General features: G+C 45.7%; 1 protein-coding gene across 3 annotated transcripts in view; it reads left to right on the forward strand.

Moving 5' to 3' along the window:
• The window catches only part of PIP5K1B (phosphatidylinositol-4-phosphate 5-kinase type 1 beta), a 792,190-nt gene that overhangs the window by 648,260 nt on the left and 116,766 nt on the right, over positions 1 to 27,164 (forward strand). For all 3 annotated transcript variants that reach the window (XM_069625767.1, XM_069625768.1, XM_069625766.1), the window contains one exon: positions 22,899 to 23,054. In XM_069625767.1, the coding sequence (XP_069481868.1) occupies positions 22,899 to 23,054 (156 nt within the window). The remainder of the gene's footprint in view (positions 1 to 22,898; positions 23,055 to 27,164) is intronic.

Genomic DNA, 27,164 nt, shown 5'->3' on the forward strand with positions numbered 1-27,164 from the left:
GGACGGACATTTAGGAGATGATAAATATGACTTGAAATGTGATATATGTCAAAGGATTGTAATGTAATGTTTTCCTGTGTTCTGCTCAAAAATAAATAAGTTAAAAAAAAAAGATTGGAGAAATGACCTAATTTTTTGGGTGGAAAAAACAAAATTCCTACTTGCTCTTTGCACTTTTTTATTTAATAATGCAGGGCCAGACACCCTGCACCCGTCCTCTTCCCCCTACTTTAACTAATACCCTTACCCCACACCTATATTTCAATAAAAATGTAGCAGCATTTTGACAAAAATCGGCCAAATAGATTCGGTAATTTCCTCTTTGTTTTGGCGGGATTCAGTCATTTCTACAGATACCGAATGGAAGTCACTGTTAAGATCTGCAAAAGCATGTTCCATCCATGAAGTTTGCAAAGCAGGAACATGTGTCAGTCCATACATGATTGCCAGCCATTCCTTCCCGAATTCAGGGTGGCCATTGCATTGCCTCGCTTTGTTGTGCAGAAGTGTGCGCCTCGGGCCCCCTTGCTTGATCCAAGGTCGCGTCTCGAAACCATTGTTTTCCAACAACACTGCATGGACGGCATCCAAGAGTAGGAACCGTTCTTTTCAAGGAACAGCGGGTCTTCTACGCATTGTTTTTCTCGGGATTCAGGGCTGATCTCCTGCGCTTCCCTTTTTAGTTCTCTTTTTGACTGGTGGTGAGCACCCTCGGGCGGTGCTCCAAATGATGCCAGTTATAGATTTCCCGCTGGAATGTCTGCAGAGATTGAGGCCTCGTCTAATAGCGGGGCTCATTACGACAATAAGCGAATGCATTGTTCCCGAGCCTGACCTCGTGCCAGGGCGCACGTTCCGGGAGGTGCCGTGAACCTGAGTAGACGAAGTGATGAGAACAGGTCGCGCTACTGGGGAGTCCATGCTCGTTTCCTGCACAGCACTGTCATTGTACTCCAGCCTGCACAGAGCAAAAGGCCGCTGTACGTGGCTGTGCGCCAAGAAAGCGGACAGCGTCTTTCATTACCCAATTAAGCCAAGTTCTAAAAGATAAATGGGCTTGCTTAAGGTTAGTTGAACTTACAGGTCCAAAATAAGGAGGCCTGGAGGACTGCTCCTCACACCAAGCGAGCAAAGCATCAACGCATCACGCAGCCAATCAGAACGCACATCGTTTGGCTGAAGAAGAAAACCTGGGGGCCTAGGAAACATACAGCGCTTTACAGTTCATGTTTTCTGAACACGTGCATTCGACTGAGTAAACTGAATTAAACGAACCAAAGTTTTAGTTTATTTTAGAAGGCGAATAACAAGTGTGTGTTGTCATATGATTAAGACAGCATGCTGAAGCCTGTAATCGGTCTCCGCAAGGTCGTACAGGCAGGGAAGGGTGGGGACTCCACAGGTGGGAAATAAGGCCCAGGGCAGGAGTGCAATCCTAAAGAATAATACTTCACTTAATTTGAGAAACAAAGTGGACAATGATATATTTTAGATGGCAAAGAGCCCACCAGAGAGTGACTCATGACTGTGTTGCATTGCCCACATGCATGATATACGTTTGTGGGTTTAAGAGGTGGCAAATATTGTGCAAGACTGAAATGAATTAAAGAACCTGAGCCAGACATCATCCGCAAAAGTGGTTTAATGCACAGACAGACATCCAAAGCGTTTCCTGCATAGGCACCTTGCATCTGTAAGCCACCCTTAACATGGGACACTGCTAACGGCCTAGCCGCCCAGTTGACTTTATATCAGCAGAGCCCTTGCACTCCAATAGTGACTGATGTCGCAGCCATTATATCCATGCATCCAACCCGCGAGGCTGAGTCAGTATACATGGTTCAATGTTACAAACACTTTAATGTTATGATGAGTGTTGCCATAAAATGCATATAAATTATCACCAAGCACATTTTGCATTATGTATTTAAAGATACAACAAACAACCCTTTTATCACAGTCTTAGGTCACGATTCATGGAAATGGGCATATAGATCCCGCAAAGCCTGCACACTGAGAAGGACTCTGCGCGGGCCGTCATGCATAAGAAAGTATGCGTGCCACGCGTATTCATGGAATCGTCCACACAAAGTAACCCTGTGCACAAGTCGTGGCCAGAACGCCCATGACACGCCCACACACAGAGCCATTCCAGCCATGGAAACAGACCTTTGCGTACTCAAGCAAAGCACCCAGGAAAAAATGCCTATGTACACCCTCAACAAGGCTAGCACCACAGCAGGGGTGCATGCAGGCCCCCTAACTATTCCCAGCACCCCTCAACGTGCCTAACACGTATCGCTAGAAATCGCCATTTTCAGGTGCACATGCATGCGCACCCCCGTAAACCGTTCTTGCACCCCACTGCACTGCTTCCGAGCACCCCTAGTGCATTCAGAAACCTTACTGCGTGCACGCACCCCTAAATCCGATGCCCAATCTTACCTCTGCGCAGAGATTCCTATGCGCAAGTGTCTGTACGCCTGCCTTCGGGTGGCGGATAGATTGTGTGCATTGCGTGGCCATTTCCTTGACGAGAGGTTACGCGGTCTGATCCATGAATACGCTCGGTTATGGGCATTTGTGGGTGTGCGATGACTGCCTGCGGGCCGTCCCTCATAATGCCCACATTTTCCCTTGGTCTCCCCATTTTGTGTGTTCCACCCCTACTCAGATCTATGTGCACGCCCACTAAGCTCTGTGAGGTGTCTCGTGCAAGGCACTCGCCCGCTTGCAGAGACGTGCCAAGCCTGCGCAAAGTCCCCATGAAGTATGAAAAAGTTACGCCCACACGATTCCATGAATCGACAAACTGAGTTTCGCGCAATTTATCGCGCAAGTAATTCCATGAATCAGGCTGCTCATTTGTCAAATATAAAGATCTGTGGTCATTCTTCTATTCACAATATGCTCTTTGATTTTATGCAAAGCAGGCTGGAACCCTCACTGGTGTTATTTGTCCCCTTTCCCTTTCTAATGGGGATATTTAGAAACAATACAATAGAATTGTACCAGACTGTTCAACTTGGAATGATAAGCTATCAGAAAATAATTTATATGGTTATTCTAGTTGTGGATAATGTACTTTGCGCAGTAAGAGAATTGTAGCATACTTATTAGGGCTAACATATAAACTGGAATTGAGCAGTAGAAATTAACATCGTAACATTTCAAAAAGGGCCAATTTACAATGTTAGTACAATTTAATCATTTCCATTTTTGTTTTTTCTTCATAATAGCGGCTTTTTCAAAAAAGACAAAGCTCTATTCTTCCCTCGGGATATCTGCCTCTAGCAAAAGTGCACCTGACAACTACACTCTTGCCCACATAGAATGAGACAGAGTCAGAGTGAGAGAGCAAGAGACGGAGTGACAGAGACAGAAAAGGAAGGAGGGAGAGTGAGAGACATAAGAGAGCAGGAGAGGCGCGATATCAGACTATGATATGCAAGGTACGGTTTATACGCCAGGTACAATTAGTTTAACTTTAAAAGAAATAGACTTTGGATTGGGAGGTTCTAGGAGAATGTGAAGTCACGCAGCCGAAACATACACTTGTGTTTTTACCTCGTTCCTATATATGATGAGAGTTGTCGGAGCGCGGTGGTCATCGTTGTGTGAAGTGATCAAGATTCCTGGCCTGTTTCCTTCTTGAGCTGCGTAAAGCGAGGGTCGTTTTCCCATCTGGGGCCAGATTACAGAAACTTTGAACAGGTGCAAGTGCAAAGTTTTCACAGTATTAGCACTATTGCACCATGACAAGTGCAGTTTGTCATGGTATAAGCATCAGGGCAAAAATTGCCTTGGGCAAAAAATCTACATTTTCACTCCATTATTGTACAAGGGCAAAGTTTGCGCTAGTGCTAATACGGAATGGTATTAGCACTAGGGAAAACTTTGCCCTGGTGAAAAAACACATCGGAAATGTATCTTTTTTGCACTATGGCAATGTTTGCCCTGGTGCTTATAACATGCCAAAATGCACTTGCCATGGTGAAAAAGTTTTCTAATATATCCAAGGGTTTTTTAAAATAGGGCAAACTTTGCCATAGTGCTAATACTGTGCAATTGTGCACTTGCACCGGTGCAAAGTTTCTGTAATCTGGCCCCTGGTATTTTACATAATTTGGCCTGCAGGAGTGTCTGAGCGCCGGGATTCAGAGATATTAATCACGGTTCACTTTCCATGGGCTTTCTCATGCTGGAACCTCAGACCCCCGTTTGCATGCCCTCTCACCATGACGGGGGTTACACTTACGCAGACTCTAAAATCGACGCTACCTCAAGGAGGAAACGTAATGGAATTGCCAGCATTAATATGCAGAGGCCCGGTAATGGGGTTAGTTCATATCTCCAACTTAAAAAAGATGTATGGGTAGAAAACAGTACGCAAAGATAATTTTGTCACGTTTTCTACAATTGTATTTGTTTTTAAAATGAACTACAAAACCCAAATGCTTTGTATCAAACAATAATTGTCCCTCAGGAAAACCCTATTCACAGCTGGACTTTGAGACCTTTTCACAACTGGAGTTGCTCTGTGATTATATGCATTTGGAAAAGCGCTAGTGTATAATCTTATCCGTGCATTGACCCTGGACGCTCCCCTCGCGGGATACAAGTCACAATGCACCAGTGCAATGAGTACCGGAGCCCTGATCACTGATCTCAGCCACCAACACAATGGTCTTGGCACCAACTGCACTGAGGCCGGCAGCCGGCACTGACGCTGCTTCCGTTTGCATAGGGCCACGAGACCCTGCACATTGCAAAACATGTTCATATGACGAGGGGAGAAGCAAGAAGTGCTGCGTTGGACACACCTGAGTCATTGCCAGCTTCCCGAATGGGGTCACTTTATTGCATCTGTCCACTACTGCAGGACAGGGGGCCTGAGTGTTCATGCCCAGCACAGAACTCCCCATGATATGATATGATATGATATGGCACTTATAACGTGCCTATACTCAAGTGTTTCTAGGCGCAACGAGGCAAGGGAGGGGAACAGAGGCAGGACAGAGACAAAGATCTTACTAGGCCAGGTGACATTGAGATCGCACAAGTGCAGGGGAGGTGGGGAAGGGGAAGACGGTGAGGGGGAAGGGGGAGGGGAAGTGAATGTATAGGATAAACAGTAAATAAATAGAAACAATAAATAGGAACAATAAATAAGAAGTGTGTCCCGCTGGTGGCAGGGGCAAGGGTAAGTGCAGGCATTGGGTATCACGTGCTGGTATGGGGCTGTAGGGATACAGAACCAGTCCCCAAAGGTTGCGAGGGTGGCAGTGCAGGTGTGCAAGCACAACGGTAACTAATGGCTATTCGCCCAAAAATTAGACGGTAACTAATGGCTATTTGCCCAAAAATTGCCCACTGCTAATTTTACCATTCTCAACTGTACGCTTCCAAATGTCACGTGTTATGGAAACTGCACCGCAGCCTCATGTCCTCTGTCAACATTTTGTGGATCCTTAGAATGTTGTCATAGTGATACTGAACTGCACTTTAAACCACAGCATCCACTTCATCCCCTCTACTGCACCCGCTGTCAGTGGGGCTCGTGAGAGGACTAATCCATCATTCCCAAAGAGGCCATTGAAAAGTGAGTTTGGAGTACACATAGTCGAGGTTACATTTTAAATGCATTGGGCATGAGTCAGACATTTTAGAATATGCCTGTGTACTTTATCAGGTAATGGGACTTCTACGTCCTGAAATGGGCTTCACTAGCACAATGGGCCTCATTACGGAGATGCCGGAAAACCCGGCGGGTTTCCAGCAACCCTGTAATATCGTTTCCGCTGCCTGACATCCCAGTGCCACTGGAACATTACGGCAGGTGGCGGAAAATGTAAATGTGTGACTCCATCGAAATGGGGACCCGAAAGCACTGGCACAGGCCTGCTGGGGGGTCCATGGACCCTACCGGCATTGTTGTAGTCTGGCGGTCCGGGAAGGGTGCCTGTATGTTGCTGCCGGCACCCTTAGTTCTGGACCGCCATACTTGGAACGAGCGCAAATGTCTTGGCATTACCGAGGAGGCCACGTGAGTGTCTTACTGTGTACAGGAAGGCCTGCTTGAATGTATATTCATGGAGGAAGTTGGAGTTCCGGGTTAGGAAGAAGATAAACTGATGCCAGGAAGCAGGCTGAATAGACACCGGCCGGGCCCACATGGATCTTTGTACAAGATGTACCCTAAATAAATAGAGTCATCACATTTCGGGAGGATTATTACTTGCGTCAACCAAAGAAGCACACACGGAGGTAAGGAGTCATAGCAACAACAAACGGAGGCACAACAGTCAAGGGACAAGGGGCAGAGGACTAGGAGTAAAGAAAACTGAGCCGAGGCTCAGGAGTTAAGGAACTTGGAGTAGAGGCTCAGAAGTCATATGCCCTGGATCAGAGGTTTAGGAGTCAGACAGAGAACCTGTCAACAAACCTGAATCGGAGGAGTCAATGAACCTGGAGCCGAGGCTCAGAACTCAGGAACTGGGAGAGGAGCCAGCTCAGGCAGCAGTAACAAACAGGAACAGTCACTGGTTAAAGAAACCACAACATGAAAACCCTTACATAGGATTTGAATATTTCTGCCATTCTCTCTGCAAAACTGAGCAGAGCCAAGTGAAAAGGCCAGTGTCTCTATGAGGGCCCATGCCCAATGCAATAGTAGGGTAGCGAGTCTGTTAGTGGCCTCCCACTGAGTACTAATCCCTATCATATGATCACACATCCCTTGTGTTCCCCTCAGTGTGCTTGCGCATGAGGAGGCATGACGGAGGGGGAGAAATGTAGGGAGACCAGGGAGCACCAGCCAAAGGAAAGCCCTAGAGCAGCGGGTGAAAGCGGAAACCGAGCAGCTGCATTATTGATCCCTGAGCAGAGGCACCCCCCAGCATCACCGGTTCGGATGCACAACTCTGGCTTCCGCATGGAGGCCTGGCATTGGGACCAATGGGCTGCACTGCTGAATGGATGCAGCGTGGAAGCACTGCTGCTTTTGCCCATCCCAATCCATGGTTCCGGCTCCCACACTCATGCGTCTCTGTTCTTGCATGCACCTCCGTCTCCTGTCACCGCCTGGCACACAGGGCCCGGAGGTGCTGCAGCAGCATGCCACTTCCAAGGAAGCCGAATTCCGCAATTAATATCCACAATCCCCAGCTTCTGTGAGCTGCACTGCTTGCTGTGGCCAAGTATGTCATGTTATAGATTGATCCTAACGGCCCCAATGCCTAATCCTTCATCCCATAGAGTAGAGACATGGAAAGGGAGGCAGTCATGTAGACATGACTAGAAGACATCCCCGGGGCTCTCTAGGTCCCAGACATCCATGATGATGCTGTGTGTGGAGTCTGTCCCAGGCTTCTGTAACAGGCTGTTTCACAAAGTAAATGTGTGCCTCCCTCAGGCTCATGTCCTGTGGTCTCAAGACAGGATATATATATATATATACATATATATATATATAGATAGATATATATATATTCAGTAAAAAAACGTTGTTAAAGGGACGTTATGGTTAAGTTGCGCTACTAAAAACCTATGAAATTCAGTGAAAAAACTTTGTTAAAGGGATGTTATGGTTCCAAGTAAAACCGAAAAACCCTTGAAATTCGCCAGTTATGGTAAGCTAAGCAACCATAACTCGCACCACCACTGTGCACTGCTAAGACTAACACCCACGACATCAAAGATCACAAATGTCATTGATGACATCACTGATGACATCACATGTGTATGTACTTTTCATGAAATATGTGTACAAGGGATTCTTATTATAATGTTGCGAAAAAAGTGTCAAGGATCATTGCAATAAATATCATACCCTAATTAGTGCATTGAGCGATGCATTGATATAAATAGCATTCTATTATGGGGTTCTATCTAGTATACTAAGCGACTCATGCAGAAACATAGCATTGTGTGCAGCGTACAAGATGAAGGTATAATATTCGTAATGTTAATATGTTGAATAATGAAATGATAATCGTTTTCTTAATAGATTTTTGTGTACTGTGAAATATGTAATAAGTAGCTAATAAAACCCATGTATTACATAATTGCATTACTATAGACAAAACACAAAGAGACAAGAATATGCTAATGTGCCCACTTGATTGACTTTATTGCAGTCTGTGTTGCAGCTGCCCTGTAACATGGGGTTAGGCTCCGCTAATGTGTCCTCTTGATTGACTTGCTGCATTCTGTGTCGCAGCCACCCTGCAACATGGGGTTAGGCTCCGCTAATGTGTCCTCTTGATTGACTTGCTGAATTCTGTGTCGCAGCTGCCCTGCAACATGGGGTTAGGGTTAGCTAATGTGCCCTCTTGATTGACTTTCTGGCATTCTGTGTCACAGCCGCCCTGCAACATGGGGTTAGGCTCTGCTAATGTGTCCTCTTGATTGACTTGCTGCATTCTGTGTCGTAGCCACCCTGCAACATAACATGGGTTAGGTTCAGCTAATGTGCCCAATTGATTGACTTTATGTCATTCTGTGTTGCAGCTGCCCTGCAACATGATGATTAGGCTCCACTAATGTGTCCTCTTGATTGACTTGCTGCATTCTGTGTTGCAGCCGCCCTGCAACATGGGGTTAGTCTCAGCTAATGTGTCCTCTTGATTGACTTGCTGCATTCTGTGTCGCAGCCACCCTGCAACATAACATGGGTTAGGATCAGCTAATGTGCCCTCTTGATTGACTTTCTGGCATTCTGTGTCACAGCCGCCCTGCAACATGGGGTGAAGCTCTGCTAATGTGTCCTCTTGATTGACTTGCTGCATTCTGTGTCGCAGCTGCCCTGCACCATGGGGTTAGTCTCAGCTAATGTGTCCTCTTGATTGACTTGCTGCATTCTGTGTCGCAGCCACCCTGCAACATAACATGGGTTAGGATCAGCTAATGTGCCCTCTTGATTGACTTTCTGGCATTCTGTGTCACAGCCGCCCTGCAACATGGGGTGAAGCTCTGCTAATGTGTCCTCTTGATTGACTTGCTGCATTCTGTGTCGCAGCTGCCCTGCACCATGGGGTTAGTCTCAGCTAATGTGTCCTCTTGATTGACTTGCTGCATTCTGTGTCGCAGCCACCCTGCAACATAACATGGGTTAGGATCAGCTAATGTGCCCTCTTGATTGACTTTCTGGCATTCTGTGTCACAGCCGCCCTGCAACATGGGGTAAGGCTCCGCTAATGTGTCCTCTTGATTGACTTGCTGCATTCTGCGTCGCAGCTGCCCTGCAACATGGGGTTAGTCTCAGCTAATGTGTCCTCTTGATTGACTTGCTGCATTCCGTGTCGCAGCCACCCTGCAACATAACATGGGTTAAGATCAGCTAATGTGCCCACTTGATTGACTTTATTTCAGTCTGTGTTGCAGCTGCCCTGCAACATAGGGTTAGGCTCCGCTAATGTGTCCTCTTGATTGACTTGCTGCATTCTGTGTCGCAGCTGCCCTGCAACATGGGGTTAGTCTCAGCTAATGTGTCCTCTTGATTGACTTGCTGCATTCTGTGTCGCAGCCACCCAGCAACATAACATGGGTTAGGATCAGCTAATGTGCCCTCTTGATTGACTTTCTGGCATTCTGTGTCACCGCTGCCCTGCAACATCGGGTTAAGCTCTGCTAATGTGCCCACTTGATTGACTTTATTGCAATCTGTGTTGCAGCTGCCCTGCAACATGGGGTTAGGATCAGCTAATGTGCCCTCTTGATTGTCTTTGTGGCATTCTGTGTTGCAGCCACCCTGCAACATGGGTTAGGCTCCGCTAATGTGCACTATTGATTGACTTTGCTGCATTCTCTGTCGCAGCCACCCTGCAACATGGGGTTAAGCTCCGCTAATGTGCCCTCTTCATTGACTTTGCTGCATTCTGTGTCACAGCGCCCTGCAACATGGGTTAGGCTCCGCTAATGTGCCCTATTGATTGACTTTGCTGTATTCTCTGTCGCAGCCACCCTGCAAAATGGGGTCAAGCTCCGCTAATGTGCCCTCTTGATTGACTTTGCTGCATTCTGTTTCACAGCCACCCTGCAACATGGGGTTAGTCTCGCTAATGTGCCCTCTTGATTGACTTTTCTGCATTCTGTGTCTCAGCCACCCTGCAACATGGGCTTAGGCTCCACTAATGTGCCCTCTTGATTGACTTTACTGCATTCTGTGTCGCAGCAGCCCTGCAAGATGGGGTTAGCCTCCACTAATGTGCCCTCTTGATTGACTTTGCTGCATTCTGTGTCGCAGCAGCCCTGCAACATGGGGTTAGGCTCCACTAATGTGCCCACTTGTTTGACTTTGCTGCATACAAGAGGCGAGTGCTTCCTGGTCTGTATAATCTGCACCTATTGTTATTGTGTCCTTTATACATACTCCTGACGTAGCTCCCTGTAACTAGACGCGAGTTTAGCCAAGTATGAATACACCGTACTTATCTTGTCCCACATATGTATCTTTGATGTAGCTCCCCGCAACAAGAGGTGAGCTCTTCTAATATGTATTCACCGTACTAATCATGTCCCATACATGTATTTTGGCTGCAGCTCCCTGCAACAAGAGGCGAGCTCTCTTAATATGTATTCACCATATTAATCATGTCCTATATATTTATTTGTAATGTAGCTCCTCACAACAAGAGGCGGGTCTTTCCACAAATGTATATTCTGCACTATCCAGGTGCTACCTATGCCTGGTGTTGTAACTATTATAATTTGTTGTTCCAGAACTTACTGTAACCGTATTCTTAAGTTAAAGCGCCTAGATGCCTCTGGGCTTTGTGCGCCATATAAATGACAAAATAAAATAAATTAAATAAATAAATAAAACTGGATAGGACAGGCATTTCTCAAACTAAACCCTAAAAGATTGAGATTCTTCTGGTAGGAGTTACACTAGAAAATGTGCCTAGAATGAGCTGGCCCCCGTGAATTAGGCGCCTTCTCTTTTCCGTTTCGAATACATTGGTGTTTTCATGGTTTTTGAACTTTCAATGGTGCCTTAGGTGACTGCTGTGGTGAGGAAATGTTTCTATCATCTCACAATGAAGAAGCATATACTTATGTATCTTACTTTTCAATGCAAAGTCCAAGTGGTAGTTGTGTCTGAGTTAGTGCATATTGACTGTGCACACCGTGTGTACTGATGGCCTCAAGAACACACTAACTCTCAAAGATGTTTCAAGGGTTTTTACTAAGTATTTTGATAGGGTCCCTCTCTCTCGTCTTCCCCAGGTGTCCCTCCAACTTAGCCCAGACTTTCCTACACGCCAAGGTGTTCACTAGAGATTGGTAACCCCTGCTGGCTAAAATCTGGCTCGAAAGTGATGAGTGCCAAACAGAAGCCAGCGTATATTTCTTTCAACATCCTGAGTCTTCTAGGTCGATTCTAAGCTAGGGTCCCAAAACAAGCATGATATCAGCATTTGGTGCCTTCCAACCACCCAGGTCTCACTCTATCTTTACCTCTCACTGTCTCATACTCTGTGTCCTGATGTCCTTTCTTTCCTTTACCCATCTTCAACTTGCCTTCCCTTCTCTTCCTTCCACTTGCCTTTACTCTCCCACTCTCTTGCTCTCTGTCCCTCAGATGTTTTTCTGTCTCACATCTACTGCTACTCTTCCTCTCTCCTACCACTTTCCACTCCTACCTCTACTACTCTCCACTCTACTATTCTCCACTCTACTACTCTGAACTCTCTCTTCCAACTACTCTCTACTACACACTCCTCCCACTTCTCTTGACTACTCTTCTAACACTATTCTCTACTGCACTCTCCTCCCTCTACTCTGTACTACACTTGCCTCCCACTACACTCTACTACACTCCCCTCTTAATACTCTCTGCTGCATACTACACTACACTTCTCCTTCTCTGAAGGCACCCAACTTTCTCAATCTCAGTCCTCTACTCTTCCACTTAGCCTCATTCACTCTTTTCATTCACCTTATAAGCACTCCCACACCCAAGTACAACATTCTCTGACAAACCAATACCTCATCTTTCACACATTCTTTATAATGCTCTTTCATGATCCGCTCCACCGTCCTTCCCCTGCCTAGTCTCTCAGTCTGCCTTCTCCTCAGTTGACCTCACCCGAACAATCCACACTCCCTGTTTCTTCCTGTCCCCTTTTATCCACTCCGTCCCCTTCTGTTGGCTCCCAGCCTCAGCTGTTCCCTGGACCAATCTCTTCCTTGCTCTTCCCCCAAGGGGCCGAGTTATAAACGTGGGAAAAATAAAGCACTAATTAAGCCCCGCCCCCATTTTGAACATGGTCCTGTCGGTGTCCTGCAATTGGCGGCCAGCTATAGCCAAAGTATCTTGTAAATTTCGTATTCTGTGTTGGATGCACATCTGGGTTGCCGGTCTGCCGTGACCAAAGTTCTGTTGGCTTGAGGTTTGCCCCTGCATCTCTTGTCGGTGGGCTGTATGCTTCGTTCTCAGTCGCAAAGGAATTCTGGCTTCAGTACTTCTGAGAGGCTGAGAGGCATGAGAGAAAACACTGGCCAGCTTGTTGTACAGCATTTGTGGCAGGGCAAAATTGGTACTATGGAATTGTAGCCAGGTAAATCTTGAGGAGACAGAGACTGGGCCCCCCACTCCTCCACACCCGTCTCTGTGTCAAGACTGGCTCTGGCAAACACCCTAGTAGGCCACCTCTCCCAGGTTGAGAGGGTTCCCCTTCCCAGTACCTGCTGTCCCACCTGGAGAGGGCTAAAAAGCACCAGTAAGGACTTAACATAAACTCAGGCGATTTGAACATGTATCTCTCGCACTGCGTTCGTGAAGGCATGTATGCAGTTTAAGACTCTCTGCATAAGGCATCATGCTTTCTATCAAGTAGGTCCCTAATTCTTCCAAAACAAAACGTAAACTTTATCAACTAACTTGTGCTGTTTGTCCCGATCAAGGCTAATTGAACTGCTTCCGAAGTTAGAAAAGAAAGAATGGGAGGAGGCTCCTTTTCCCTTCAGGCGGCACTTATTGAGTTGCCTGCACTTCTCCCTCCCCCTAGCACTTCTCCCCACCATCTTCCCCGCACTTGTGCGATCTGATTGACACAAGGCCTAGTAAGGTAGCTGTTTTGTCCTCCTTCTGTTTCCAACTCCTTGTCTTGTCGCGCCTAGAAACACTTGTGTGTCGGCGCGTTATAAATGACATATCATATAATAACCTTTCAGGCGGCTCAACAGTGGAACAATTTCCCACAGGCCTTAGTGAGCTCAGAGGATTAACCTATGTTCAGAAAGAAACTAAAAACATTCTTTAACCCAAAATTAAAGGGAAAATCTCAGCTACTTTGTGGTTTTGTAACAGTTCTGTTAGCGCCAGGCGGCCACACCCCTGTCGCAACAGTTAAGTGCTTCAAAAGTGCAGATATAACATAAGTGGATAATGGCTTCAATACTCTCCCTTGCTTCAGCCCGAAAGAAAGTAGGCTTCTGGTATTATTTCCAAAACGTCTTGTTTATCCAGTTAGATAATACTGGCAGTACTTTATCTACCACACTGGACATACTATGCAGCTGAAAATCTTCTCCGGCTATTTGACCCATAAGGTTCTTTCCCCAACCACAAAGTAACTGAGGCCTCTATGCCGCGCTGGATAAATTCTTGCCTAACTCGCTACACAATTGGAAATAATCACTTCAACAAGGAATTAGAGCCTGGTGCACGAACCACAAGACAGTGCTCACATCTTTCAATAACATGCCCACACTGGTGTAGATTGCATGGCAGTAATGTGGGCACTCTTCAAATCACCTATAAACTATCAGAACCCTCCTCATTGTGTGTCGCTGTGTAAATTGAATGCTAACTTTGACTAATCGCATTGTTAGATTGTGTCCTGACTTTTACCTTTTCTGCTATTGCCTCCCGTTTTCTTGTCCACATTTGAATATCTTGCCAACTTGTTGGGAACCTAACAGATCCAGGCTGTCAGCGAAAGAGCAAGTTACTCGCCATGGTAACATGGGATCTCCCGGTCTAGAGGCCATAAGATCCACCAACCCATGATCAGGTCCTGGCCTTTTCTCTCAGCAGCTGCTTTTAATTGGACCTGAGGCAGTGGCCCACTGAGAGGGTGTTTCAAGGGTTACTACCGGGCCGAGATAACTGTGGTCTCCAGCACTACCAACTAAAGAGCGTTGCCGGTAGGCTGACGCGCAGCACATCACGTTTCAGCCCTGGAGGCGGCGAGCAGCGAGGGAGCCTGGGGCCGGAATGTACAGGGAGCAGGCGAACCCATAAGGGGTGGGGGTACCACACACCGGCAAAGGGGTGCAGGGGGACCCCCGAAAATGACCGGGGGGGAGAGACCCAATAGTGACCTTGCAGGGGCGGTCATACGTTCTTTATTAAGTGACAATCGGTCCTAGATTGCAGCTGAGGTAAGAAAGAGCAGTACATTCAGGCATCTGTGTGCAGCACAGCAAACCGCTTTAATGGGTGGCTGCCCCGTTTGGGGGTTTAATGATTCCCACAACGAATTGCTAAAATAAAGATATTCTAATTATTGAGACACTTTCAGTTCACCCAGCAGGAAAAGCTGTGACCGGTGCCTCAAGGGGACGTGGGCCTCATCCTGTGTTCTCTGCTTGATCGCTCGCTGGTAATGGGCCCTGTCTAAATAACTGACCATTGACATACACGTGAAAGGTTTGTATCCCTGAACATCCAGCACCTCTTCGAGTGCACCGGTCTCTTGGTAGGCCCATCGCGCCCTCTCTTTGTCAGCAGACTATTCCGAAAGTCGCTTTAGATATGGACAAAAGCTACTTATTCCCAAAGGATCGAGCCCAAAGACTGGGGTTACCTAAAAAGAGAGGATGGAAGTGGTTTTGCAAAGGGCAAAATGCTCAATATATATACGCGAAAAGATCACATATCCAGGAGCCCCCTCCTCGATAGACTACTGTTGCCACTCTGCTCGCCTAGAACCTCACTGCAGCGGCTGCAAGATCTATCGGAACAGCTCTTTGGCAGGGATGCACCCCCTTCCCTCCCACCCCCCTCCCCCCAGAGGAACACCTGGCGTTGACTGTGGCTTGATGGCTCACGCTATCGAGCGCTCCCTGAAATGAGTTTCTGAAGCGCTCGTCTGCATATATTAGGAGCAGCCAGAACGAAGCCACGACAGTGCCAGCGCAAACAGTCTTTTCAAGAGTCATGTGTGGGAGGGCAGCAGCTGTGTTGGGCTCTAGCCTACTCCGCTGTTACTCAGCGGGTGCAGGGGGTGGCGGGAGTCAGAGGTTGGCAGGAGATGAGGCATGAGCTCCCTTGCTAGCGGGCTCCGGATGCCAGCTTTCACATCCTACTGCATTTAATACGCTACTTGTGTCTTTCTGCTCTTATCGTTGTATCCACAAAGGCAGGTGGAGTCAGCGACGTAAAAGTCACGTGATGGATCGGCCCGCAGTGCTTAGTCAGTTGCTTTGTAATGGATATCTGCTGTTTTATCGGTATCAGTGAACTCTAGAGGGGGCTGTTCCCCAAACAGAAATGCTTTCTTGTTGCGCTTCCTTGGTCAGTGGGGCACACATCTCATCCCACTTGTGTCTGTTAACAGGTTTTAGTGATTTTCCCTTCGAAACTAAAAAGATATGTGTTTCAGTTTTTCGGACACAATGCCTCATTAAACGTTTGGTGGTTCAGGAAAAAACGGGGGGTAATTCAGTTGCCGCTACTCATGTTTCCCGCACCGCTGACCTCCGAGTTTAACCTTGACATGGAGGATTTTCCTCCAGCATCATGCTCAAGGTAAATCGAGGAATTACTGCTCGCAGTAATTCGGGTGAAATCCCAATGAGTCCTGTAGACTCCAAAACTGGTTATTAACACTGCCCTACTTCCACTTGCAATCCTGCGGTAGGCCACGGGACAAAGTTGCGGTAATATTATGTGAGTTTAGCAGTAGTTAGACAGATTTACAGTCTCACATTTCTGGGGACAAGCGGGGCAGAGTGCAGCTTGTCACATAAGCGTTTACTGGTAGTCCCTGTGTGAGATTTCTATTAGCCTTACATGATTTGCCTGATTCTTCCCTTACATAAGTGTTCCTTGCTCAGTAACCATATTCTTCTCTAACAAGATACTTGCGTTTCCTTGCTTGTGTTCCCAGCAGAGGATTTGGGCCAAAACAAGATGGAGAGGGCTAAGGCTCAAACACCCAGTGTTGTGCGAGCCCCAGCGTCTTCAGAAATACTCCAGGAGACTCATGGTATGCAAGGGGGTTTGAGTGATTTATTTATAAGCTCCATGAAGCATTTAGGGAAATGAGATGCCCTCTGCCCGAGCAGAATAAACCCAAGCTTCACATCTGTAAACAGGCACTGCCCAAATGAGATTCTGTAACCTTGTGGTTTGCAGATATTTTAGTGTTAGGGTGAGTGCTGTGACAAATTAAATGAGCAGAAATCTTAGTGTGCATAACTTACTCAGAAGGGCTTCATGCTTGAATCACTATCACAGACGAAGTTCAAATATAACATTCTGTGGTGATTAAAAATACCTTTTTTTGACAGGAAACTACATTGGTGTTATTTGTCCACCCCTCCTCTTTCTCATAGGTGATTTATTTACAGATTGAGAGTGATGTATTCATCGATTGAATTGTTTGTATACTGGGTGAGAGAGAGTGATTCAGTTACAAACCCCAGAGAAATTAATTTACAATATGCAGACTGGATGCAAACAATCCCATCTAAGACCATGATAATTGACACAAAGTATGTGTTTACTGGATTTCATGTGTATTGTTTGGGATAGGCAGGAGCTCTATTAGGCCCTGTCCATCATGATTTATGCCACACACAACATTCAAGCAATCACCCTATTAGAGCACCGTCCCCTGCTTTTCGCATCCCACTTCAAGCACTGCATGGGTCCGTGACTTGGTTCAAGGGTCCAGTGTGGGCTCAGCTCCTCCGTAAAAGATGGAAGCCAGGCAGTGTGCACGTGCTGGCCAATGCTTGATGACAAATTTAAGGACTGCAAGATGGTAATGGTCCATCCAGGTGATGCAGGGACCAAAGTCCCAAACAGAGAGAAGAACAGTAGCTCAGCAATCTGGACCCGTCTCTGACTTTGGGTAAGGTGCACGGTCGGTTTTATGCCTATGCTCCTTGCCATGGCTGGCCTTAGGTTGGGAATTCAAGTGCAGCACAGGGTGGCACTGTTTGGACTTTGAAGTGGGGCTGAGTCCACCTGGATTGGAACATGCTTTGTGGCAGTGTGGAGAAGATCAGTTGCTTGGGCAATTACTGTTGTCACTATGGTGTGGGGCCGGACCCACCAGCCGCCAGGGCTATGGTTTGTGGGGTTAGTGGTGGACGGTTCCATGACTTAGGCCTTCCTGTAGGGGACCCCAGCTACAATTGATTCAATTACTTGAGGAGAGTGTGGGTGCTGCTTGACCGGGGCTGGGGCTCTGCCCATCAGCCCCGCTCACATCACTCTACCACTCCCCCTCCAAACACCACATGCACGAAAGGGAGCGACGAGAGGTGTCCCAGAATACATTTTGCCCATTTCCGGCATTGTGTATTTCCAGCAAAGGTTGAGCCCTTTGTCCTGGCTGGCTACAGCTCTGTCGGTAGGCTCGGAATTGCCTGTGGCAAAATGTGGATCTGCTCCTTCAGAGGAGAAGCACACACAGCCCTCAATGACCACTGAAACCTTGAGGCTCTGACTATCTTGTATGTATAGTAAATCTTTGCCAATGGTTCTGTTCCAAACAACAGGGTCTTCACAGGGATTGCACAAATGTAGTCCATAATTCATATCAATAAGTGGGAATCTTGTGCTATTCAAAGTAATAGGTCATGTTGGGGATGTTATTGTACAATGTTGCGATTTTAAGGCTTTGGCGACATTTGCATTCCCTTCAGCGTTGTGGCCAATTATTCACATCGCTGAAAACCCTTCGATGCAATCATAGGAGTTAGACATAGGTGTTTGTAATTATAATAACCCTACATCATATCATATGCATTCACTACTTCATAGATGGGCCCTTTGAAACACAGGGACTTCGAAACCACAAGGGGTTTTTCCGGTGCTATGAAGGGTTCGTTGGCTGAAGTCAAGGTTAGACCTCTATGCGCACGTCAGTGGACACAATGGTGAGATTGTCTGCCTGGACAAGGGGTATGGGGGTGCCTCGTCCATTACCTGTCTGCAAATGTCTAAATGTATGTGGTCTGGGGTAGTTTAGAGAGGCACACGCAGAACATTTATTTGGAAAGGTCACCTAATTTGTGCTCCACTACAGATGCACACCGAGGGGGTTTACATCGGCTCTGGCACTTGATGTCCCCTGACTGAATAGGCATGTTCTTCACGAGAGCAGCTTGGCTTTTTGTCTACAAATGCTGTGTTCACATGTTACTCTGGGCGTATGCCCCAGGTTCTCTGACGACCTGCTCCTTGGTGTCTATTCTGGTCCACGCACTACTGAGAGGAGAGTTGAAGTCCCTGCTGACTGGAGGGAGAGAGACCACTGCATCTAGCCGCTGCAGCAAAACAATCTAAACGTACAACTACAACATATGCCATGAAAGCATGGTGCTGCCAGTCATGGGCATGGAAGGTGTGGGCCTGAGCTAGGAGGGGACACATTAACAATGGGAATCAGACTTTGCATGCCCAGAGTGAATGTAAAATCAACAAGGAATGACCTTGAGGATATGGAGTATGCTATGTCTGGCTCCTGGCTGGGAGGGATCATGCTAATTGATTACGCCTGGCCCAGGGTGCTGGGTCCTCAAAGGACCCCAAAAGCTGGAGAGGAGTTCAAAGGCAATCATTGCACGCCAGTTGGCAAAGTGGAGCTCCTGATCTAAAATATGCAGGACTCAATGGACATGGGTGTGATTCAGTGACAAGCCTGCACCCAGGTCCCAAAGCACAGCTTCAGGCCCACAGAGAGCCAATCAGACAGGAGCTTGGCTTGGGGCCCGTTACCCTCGCCCTGCTTTGGAAAGGTGCATATCCTGACGAGACTCTCCTGTAGTCAGACTGCATGTGCTAAATATGTTGGGATCCACTGAGTTCTCTTGCCACAGAATACGCAATAATTAAAGGGGGAGACATCAGATTTGTACCATAATCACTCTCTCTGAAACTGTTTGACCCACGAGAGACGGTTGGTATAAGGTCTGTCCTTTCATAAACCCATTAAAAAAACACTGTACATTATTATTTTCCTTTGTCTTTTGCCTCTTTTCCTAGTAATCCTTTAATTTTTTTTATGGCCCTCCTCTGATTAGTTACACTTTGGTTTGTATTAATTTCACCTTCCTTTTTTTAAAAAGTTGTTGTAATTACTTATTGTACCCATGACCCTCAAATCCACACTCACCCACTGCCCCTTAGGTCCCCAAGTACAGTTCAATGGAAAGTGCACACATTGAGATCAGTGGTAATCAATGCCATCTCTTTCTGGACTGCCTTCCACTACCTCTGTAGAGAAGCAGGTGGACATGTCATCCCTAGCCCCTACCCCTCACCTCCATCATGCTGGAACGTAGGAGAAGAGCCCAATGTGGAACACCATGTATCATCCCAATACCTCATCAAGTGTATGAGGCATGATATGCACTCAGACAACTGTATCAAATGTACCTTTCGCACTGAGAGGGTGGAAGGATGTCTGCACACACCATTGGACATCATAGAGCTATAAGTGAAATCTTACAAGAGCAGAGTAACATCATACAGGAAAGATACCGAGATTCACTGAAACGATATGCAAATACTCAAAGAATAAAGATGTAACTGAAGTAACAAAATAAACATGTAATCAAATGTGAAGAAATTGTATATGCAAAGAAGATAAAGTAACTTGCTGACTACTAAGTGTATATACGCAGAAACACAAGGCAGATGAAACATATAGAAGCTTGCTGCATAGGAAAACATAACATGGCTAGAGCAGCCATGATCGAAAGATCAATCAAGCTACCCCTGAGACAGACCAGGGCTGGAGAGTCAGGCAGTGCTGGAGAAACAGCTGTGTGTGAGGACTAAAAGGAGTCTGTTGGCCTGGGATCAAGGATGCTACTTCAAGGATTAATTGCAAGATACAAAGGGAGTCAAAATGATAAGCCATGTACGTAAGACATATTTCTCTTAGATTAAGCAAAGGAGAAAACATCTGCAAGAGCCAAGTATTAGACACTTAAAGATGCAGAAAACCTATGTAAGATGGAGTGAGGAAGTCTCCAGAGGCTAACAAGGGTACTAACAATCAGCTCAATTGAATCAAATAGCTGTAAATCGAAGGTCGAAGTGGATGAATTTGTGGTCTCCTCACACGTGATTCAGAAGTAAAAAACCAGGCCTTTTCATTAAGCCCAAACAAAGATAATGGTGTTCCTACACTCCCTTGAATGTCCCAGAACAGAGAACAGGCTTTGAGGTCAACTACAAAGTATAAGCCTTGGCTTGGGGCCTGACCGATGAGAGCCGAGTAGTGTGACATTGCTTGCGACACCTGAGTTTCGTTTTGCTTACGTGCTGCTAGCAAGCCTAAGGTCCAAGGTTGGGAAAGCATGCCAACCAATTAGAGGGTTTATATAGCAACATGCTATACAATTCTGCAAAGACCAACCCACTGCCATTTATCCGCTGTAATCAGTATTATGCGCAATTAGAGGTGGTTCAAGGCGTGGCCACCAGATAAGGGGCAGCCAATGAAGTTATTAACCCTTATACATACTATAGGTACATATGTTTATTTATTGTTTATTTATTTATTGTTTGCATGTTAGGCACTGATACAGGAAGTAAATACTGTTTCAAAGCCCCCACAGGGCAACAGGAAGGGGACAGTGGATGAAAGACAATGTAATTACACAATGTTAAATAATTAAATACAGAGATATAAGAAGAGACAATGGGGAGGGGAAGACAAACCTACTATGCCTTGTGAGTGTTCAGAACATGCAAGTGCAGAAGAGAGAGGGGTATGGGATAGGTGCTGTGGTGCTCATGGAGAGCAGCAAGTGAAGTGCTTTGAAGAAAGGTAAGTGCGACCCCCAGTGCAGGAGGGTGAGCCGAGGCAAGTGCATAGGATAGACAGCAGCTGGGATGATAAGATGTGGGAGGTCAGGGCCCAGAGGATGCATAAGGGCCCTGCACATCAATCAAACTACTCTGCGATTAGCACGGGGGTGGTGGAAGGAAGGAAGAGATAAAGAGGAAGGTCTTGAGGCTTTTCCGGAACTTAATCAGGTCCTGCTATAGACAAAGAGGGAGGGGGAGGCTGGTCTAAAGAAGGGAGCCCGTAGAGGAAAGCGTGACCACCTGCCCTCTGTTTAGCAAACCGCTTTACACACAAGGAGTTGGTGCAAGAGGAACACAGGTGTCTGGAGGGGGAATATTTAGTCAGAAAGAGTTGCAGGTAGAGTGGTCTCCGGCCCCAGACAGCCTTGTGGATGATGCAGAGGGATTTAAATTTAATCCGTGCTGCGATCGGGAGCCAGTGAATGGCAGGAGAGATGCAGTCGCTCTGCGCCAAGGATAAGTCTCACTACCCTATTCTGGATTAACTGGAGGTGTCACAGAGTGGAGGAAGGTAGATTAAGGAGGAGGCTATTGCAATAGTCAAGCCTCAAGAGAACCAGAGCGCAGGTAACACTGAGTCTCTGGGCGAAGGTGAGGAAAGGTAGAATTCCTTTCAGAAGGAAAAGCTGAAAGTGGAACTTCTTGGCAATGTCCTGAGTATTAGGGAGGAAGGAGAGAGAGGAGTCAAAGAGGACTCTGAGGTTCTTAGCCTCCGAAGAGGGAGCCAGGGGAGAGTCCAAGGAAGAAGGCCAGAGTGAAGGGAAGAAGTCGGGTGCCGGGGTGCCAATAGGGAGGATCTCTGTTTTGCTGGCATTGAGGCTGAGATCATTGGAGGTACACCAGGACTGGATGGCTGAGAGGCTGTCAGGGATGATGGAGGGCGCAAGGGCATATGCAGGAAGTTTGAAGAAGAGAACCAATCCCTCCCTTCAAAAAGATTTAGTTTGCCACATAGGATGACATCATAGATGACGCATATTGACGTATAAAACCTTTGTGTAATCACACTTGGGTGTGAATGCGTGAATTACTTGCTTGTTGTTCACCAGATTGCCCTACTTTATTTTGATGCTAATAATAAAGTAGTACTTTGCCATATTCTTTGAGTCTGTCTGGTTATTTGGGTCTGAGATTATTATTGGTAATTCCTTCTAGCACATGAGATGCTTCAAGGTGCTAGAGCACACCTCCACTGCCAGCCGCTGCTTCTATAAAGCTTACAAATGACTTTGGCACAATAGCCACGGCTATAGACCTGTACACACTGCATCCACCTAGCAGAACTGACTATGCTATCACCAACAATTTCTCTTGCTGCATCCCTCCCTACCTGTGTTTGTAGCATCTACTTCCCACTTCCCCATCCTCTTCTAATCCCCTTGGCGAGGGCACAGTGCGCCGCTCCACGGACAGGCATGCATGCTATGACACTACTACGGTAGTGATTTGGCACAGTATAAAAGTATATTAGCACTGGCATTTGAAAGTTGAAACACATTACTGTACTACATTGTGTGGCAGTTTCAGGGCTATCTGTGATATGTGTAGTATACATACACATGAGGAGAGCTAGAGATTTTTAGCATCCTGTCACACTGGCCTCAGTGGAGCATCTTCGTCGGAAAACCTATCACCTATTTGTGATAATCTGTGATAATCTGCTTCCGGGTTAAGAAACGGGGTGATGCACTGTCCTTAGTTGCTTGTTTTTACTTACTTTTGATTTGGGTTCAGATTGGTGGATTTTGGATTGATTGATTTAAAAAAATGTGTGTGTAAGTAGAAAATGACACACAAAGATTTCACATTTTGGATGGACTTGTGTTCACAGCGTTGAAGTCCTCTCCTTCCAAGAGAAGGTGCAATTCCATTCCCGCCCTGAAGTTCACGTCGCAGGAGAAGCTGTCGGCGAGCAACCAGGAATGGAAGGATGAGAAGAACGAGCGGCTCGTGGAGGGGCAGAGCTTTGCAAGCCTGGACGAGGAAGGTACTTCGGACAACCTTGCCCCAAATGAGTATTGTAAAAACCAATGGAAAATGCACTGAACTGTAGAAGCCTTTTACTCATGGCATACCTTGCCCGAGGCGTACTACTTGCTTTCAATGTACCCAATGTACATGGTACTATATGGGGTATCAGGATATAATGTCTCCATATGTAATGTCCCCATACATAATTTCACCGGGAAAAGGCATTGGCGACATTATATTTTTATTTGTAGTTTGTATTTTATTGTTTATATAGCACTTTAATCCAAAGCGCTTTACAGTTTAACAACACAGGAACATTAAACATATAATTATATATGGTAACATTATGTATGGGGACGGGTTGCAGGGATGTCCCCTGCTTCCCTTGTAAAAAAAATAATAATTCGGGGGTGTCCCCCGCATGTTCAATGTAATAATGTCTCTGCAAAAAACAGCGACTTTCTTGTCGGGAGACATTTTTGTGGGGGCTTTATTTCATGGAACCAAGTATGGTAAATGCAAATGCTAGCCCTAGCGTAGGGGCCATGGCAGTTTGCTGGAGGATAGCCAGTATTAACCTATTGGGGTCATACGGGGCGATTTACAAGCGAGCGTCACATAATCCCATTTTTGGGGGGAACTGGATGTGCAAAGGCCAGTCCGGAAGACCCGGACTGGCAGCGTTGTGGGTAAAGGACCACAGTCAGCACATCAGCATTAAAGCTGCCTTATGCATCTCTCTGCCTCATGTTCCTGAGTTGCTCATCTGACAATAAAAGTCCTCCCACCCCCACCCCCCATGGTTTCAGGGGATTGCGATCAGGGTATCGTCTATCTTTTTCCTTGCACATGGTCGGACTGAGACTCACCAGCCTTAAAAAAAGTCGCAATCATGTTTGTTTATCTTTTCTTTTTTTTTTTGACAAACTGAGGAGTGTCTCGGGTGGCATGTATTGCCAATTTGTCTGCAAAGTTGTGCATTTTAAAATGCATTGGTCGGGTTTGATTGTTTAATACTACTACCTGCAGAGGGTAATTAGTAGAAGTGGCCCACATTGGCCAGAGAAGTGGCCAATGCGTAGTAGGGCTTGTGGCCCAAGAAATGGCCTTGGTCACCCATCTCTTCCCGGGAGTCAGAAAGGCGGAAGGCAGCACTTTGAATGTACCTCTGATAGACCACAGAGGGAGGCCAAGCCTCACTCATGTTCATCACATTACTGGTTTTTGGTGGAAAGCCGACCTTGGGGATTGTGTTTCTGGCCACCAATAAGCACAATAAAACAGCAAGAATTATTTCCAAGAATGTGATTTGGTGTTTTTAATAAGTAAAACAAAACGTTTGAGGGAAGACTTCCTCTGCACTCAAGAAACAGCCATGCAATTCTCCCTACAAGATTTTTGTCAACAAGACACTCTGCAAGTTTTTTTTTTCTGACTCCACATTCAACGTGGCAAACAGCACATGAACGTGAAAGCTAAAACATGGGAACATGTTTTCACCTTTGTAAAGAGAACCCCTTTCCTTTTACCAAAGAAGCTGCACGCATCTGTTTACTGCGCCACAATAAGATTTGAAAGACTTGAAGTTGTTACCAAAAAATGAAAAAATTATTTATTAATAGCCCTTTGTTTGATGACACGTGTTTCGGCACAATCCCTGTGCCTTCCTCAGATCAGGGCAATGTCTATTTGATACTACAAAATTGTATAATTAAAGATGTGCAAAATGTCATAACGTGACGATACAGCAAAAACCCCAAATTGGGACAACACAAAAAAAAAATGTTATAAAATCATATGTTTTACACCATTAACATAAACACAAAAGACACAAATGGAACATTCATTGTATGATAAATTAGATCACATCCCGTGACATTACATGAAAGTCATATAGAATTCAAAAACAGCAAATCAAATAAATTAAAAAAGTTGTGTAGGTAGAAGACAATTGTAATTAAAACATACCATTCGGTCGTCGAGATTTCATTGGAAGAGGGTGGAAGTGGGGGTGAAGAATAATTGAAAATATAAAGAGGAGAAGAGGATAGGAGAAAAAAGAGACAAAAGACATCCAAATTAAACGATATATACTAGATAAAACTGCGAGGATATGTTCAGTGTATAATCGGAGAAACCCAAGTGGGTACAAAAAGCTTACCCATCAACTTATTTGTCAGCTACACGTTAAGGTGGTTATCATATGAGTCCCATCAGACTCTGTTCGTCTTCTAAAAAGTAGAGGTAAGACATAAAGGTCTGTTTTGTGCATCAATAAATCTGTGTGTACTATGACATTTCAGCCAATTGGTTTAAACAGATGTATTATAACCAGTCCGTGAGTACGGTTACATGCTAGTACAGGTTAGTTTTAGTGTCGCATTGTTTACCCCTAACCGCCTATGCGTTCGTTTTCGCGGTGCTCCAACACGATTATTTAGGGGTGTATTAGATTACCTGAAGTGTGTGCATGTTCTTTAAATTATTGTCGGACCCTGAGCTGATTGGTGTGCTTCTTCCAAAAAAGTTCCCTGTGTTCCTATACCCTTTCCTTTTACATTACGCGTGATGCATGCTCATCTTTAAACCATTCCTTTTCAATGAAACTTACAATTAAATTGCATGCCGTCACAAGACAACCTTGTAATTTCTATACTACAATATAACGCTAACATTGCATTTCCTAAAAACCCATGTTTCTATTACTACTATGTACTAACATCCTCATAGAGCATGTGGGGTTCATTAGTACTCGGGATAAGGACCTTTCCACATCTTATGCCCATCTTCGCCTTGAGCTGTACTGTGGGTATGACATTATCCTGAGATAATGGCCCCTCTCCCATGGCCTATATGTCTATACAAGCTGCACCCAGCGCATCATCCTCCGATCTAGCACTCTCTGGCCCTCCCTCTCCGGGTGGTCTCTTTCACTGTCTCACTCAATTTCTTGTCTTTGTGTCTGACAGTTGTGTTGTCAGGTGCACATTTCCTAGACCCACCTCAGCCATTGCTGACAGCTGTGGGAACAAAGCAAACACAATAGTTATCTGTGGGGGCAGGAGGGAATTGCAAACGCAGCTATTAAAAAAAAAAGACATTATCCAAGTGTACTAATATTGTAAGATGGCTCTTTTTAAAGGTTAGAATGTTCATTTCTAAAGACCAATTCCAGTATATATTTTAGACGTCGTGCAGTTGTTATTACACAGAGCTACATTTTGAAGGCGATTCGTTTGGTGGACCCAGTTTGGTGGAGTGAGCCAAATACATACACATATAGACAGATATGTATGGGGTGAAGGGAGGGAATAGTGGGCACCCATAACATAAAAAAGTACTGCAAGTCAAAGCAAGTCAACCAAATTTACCACCTTCAAAGTGTAGTCTGTGCAATCATGTAGAAGCATTTTGGTTGCAAGTATTTTACACTTGTCTTACTCAGCAAAGTGCACTATCAAAACATAGAATAACCATATAAATACATTTCTGATAGAACGTTTTTATTGCAAGAGGAACAGTTTGGAACACTGCTCTTCTACTATTTCAAAACATCCCTATAGGAAAGTGCAAAGGAACAAATGACTCCAGTGAGGGTTCTAGCCTGCTTTGCATACAATCACAGATAATTCTTGGAACATAAGAATGATCACAGTTCTTTCCATGTTACCAATATGTCTGTGATAAAAGAGTAGTGCATGAGTCACTAAGTACACGTTACACACTGTGCACACTGGGCTTGATGCTCATTTCATCTACTCACCCTAACATTAACATGTTTGTAACATTGAACCATATTTATGGATTCTGACAGCCTCAGGAATTGTATGTGAGGATAGAATGGCTGCAACATCAGTCACTTGATTGGGGTCCAAGGACCACCGAGTTTGCTCTTAGGATAAACGTGGCTGTCCATGTGCTCAGTTCCTAATGCACAGACAGCATAAGAGAATTAAATGTGAAGAAACAGCACATGTCAGTCACCCGTGAACCAATTTTGATGCTTGGAATGCAATAGAGTAACTATTGTTATTTATTGAGTGTGATCAGTCTGATTTCTGAAACCTAAGAAAGCATTTATTTTAGTCTTGCCATTTCCCAGGATTATTTCTTTCACCCAGACACT

Source organism: Ambystoma mexicanum, chromosome 6p (assembly GCF_040938575.1).
Source record: "Ambystoma mexicanum isolate Mex_15411 chromosome 6p, UKY_AmexF1_1, whole genome shotgun sequence".
NCBI lineage: Eukaryota > Metazoa > Chordata > Amphibia > Caudata > Ambystomatidae > Ambystoma > Ambystoma mexicanum.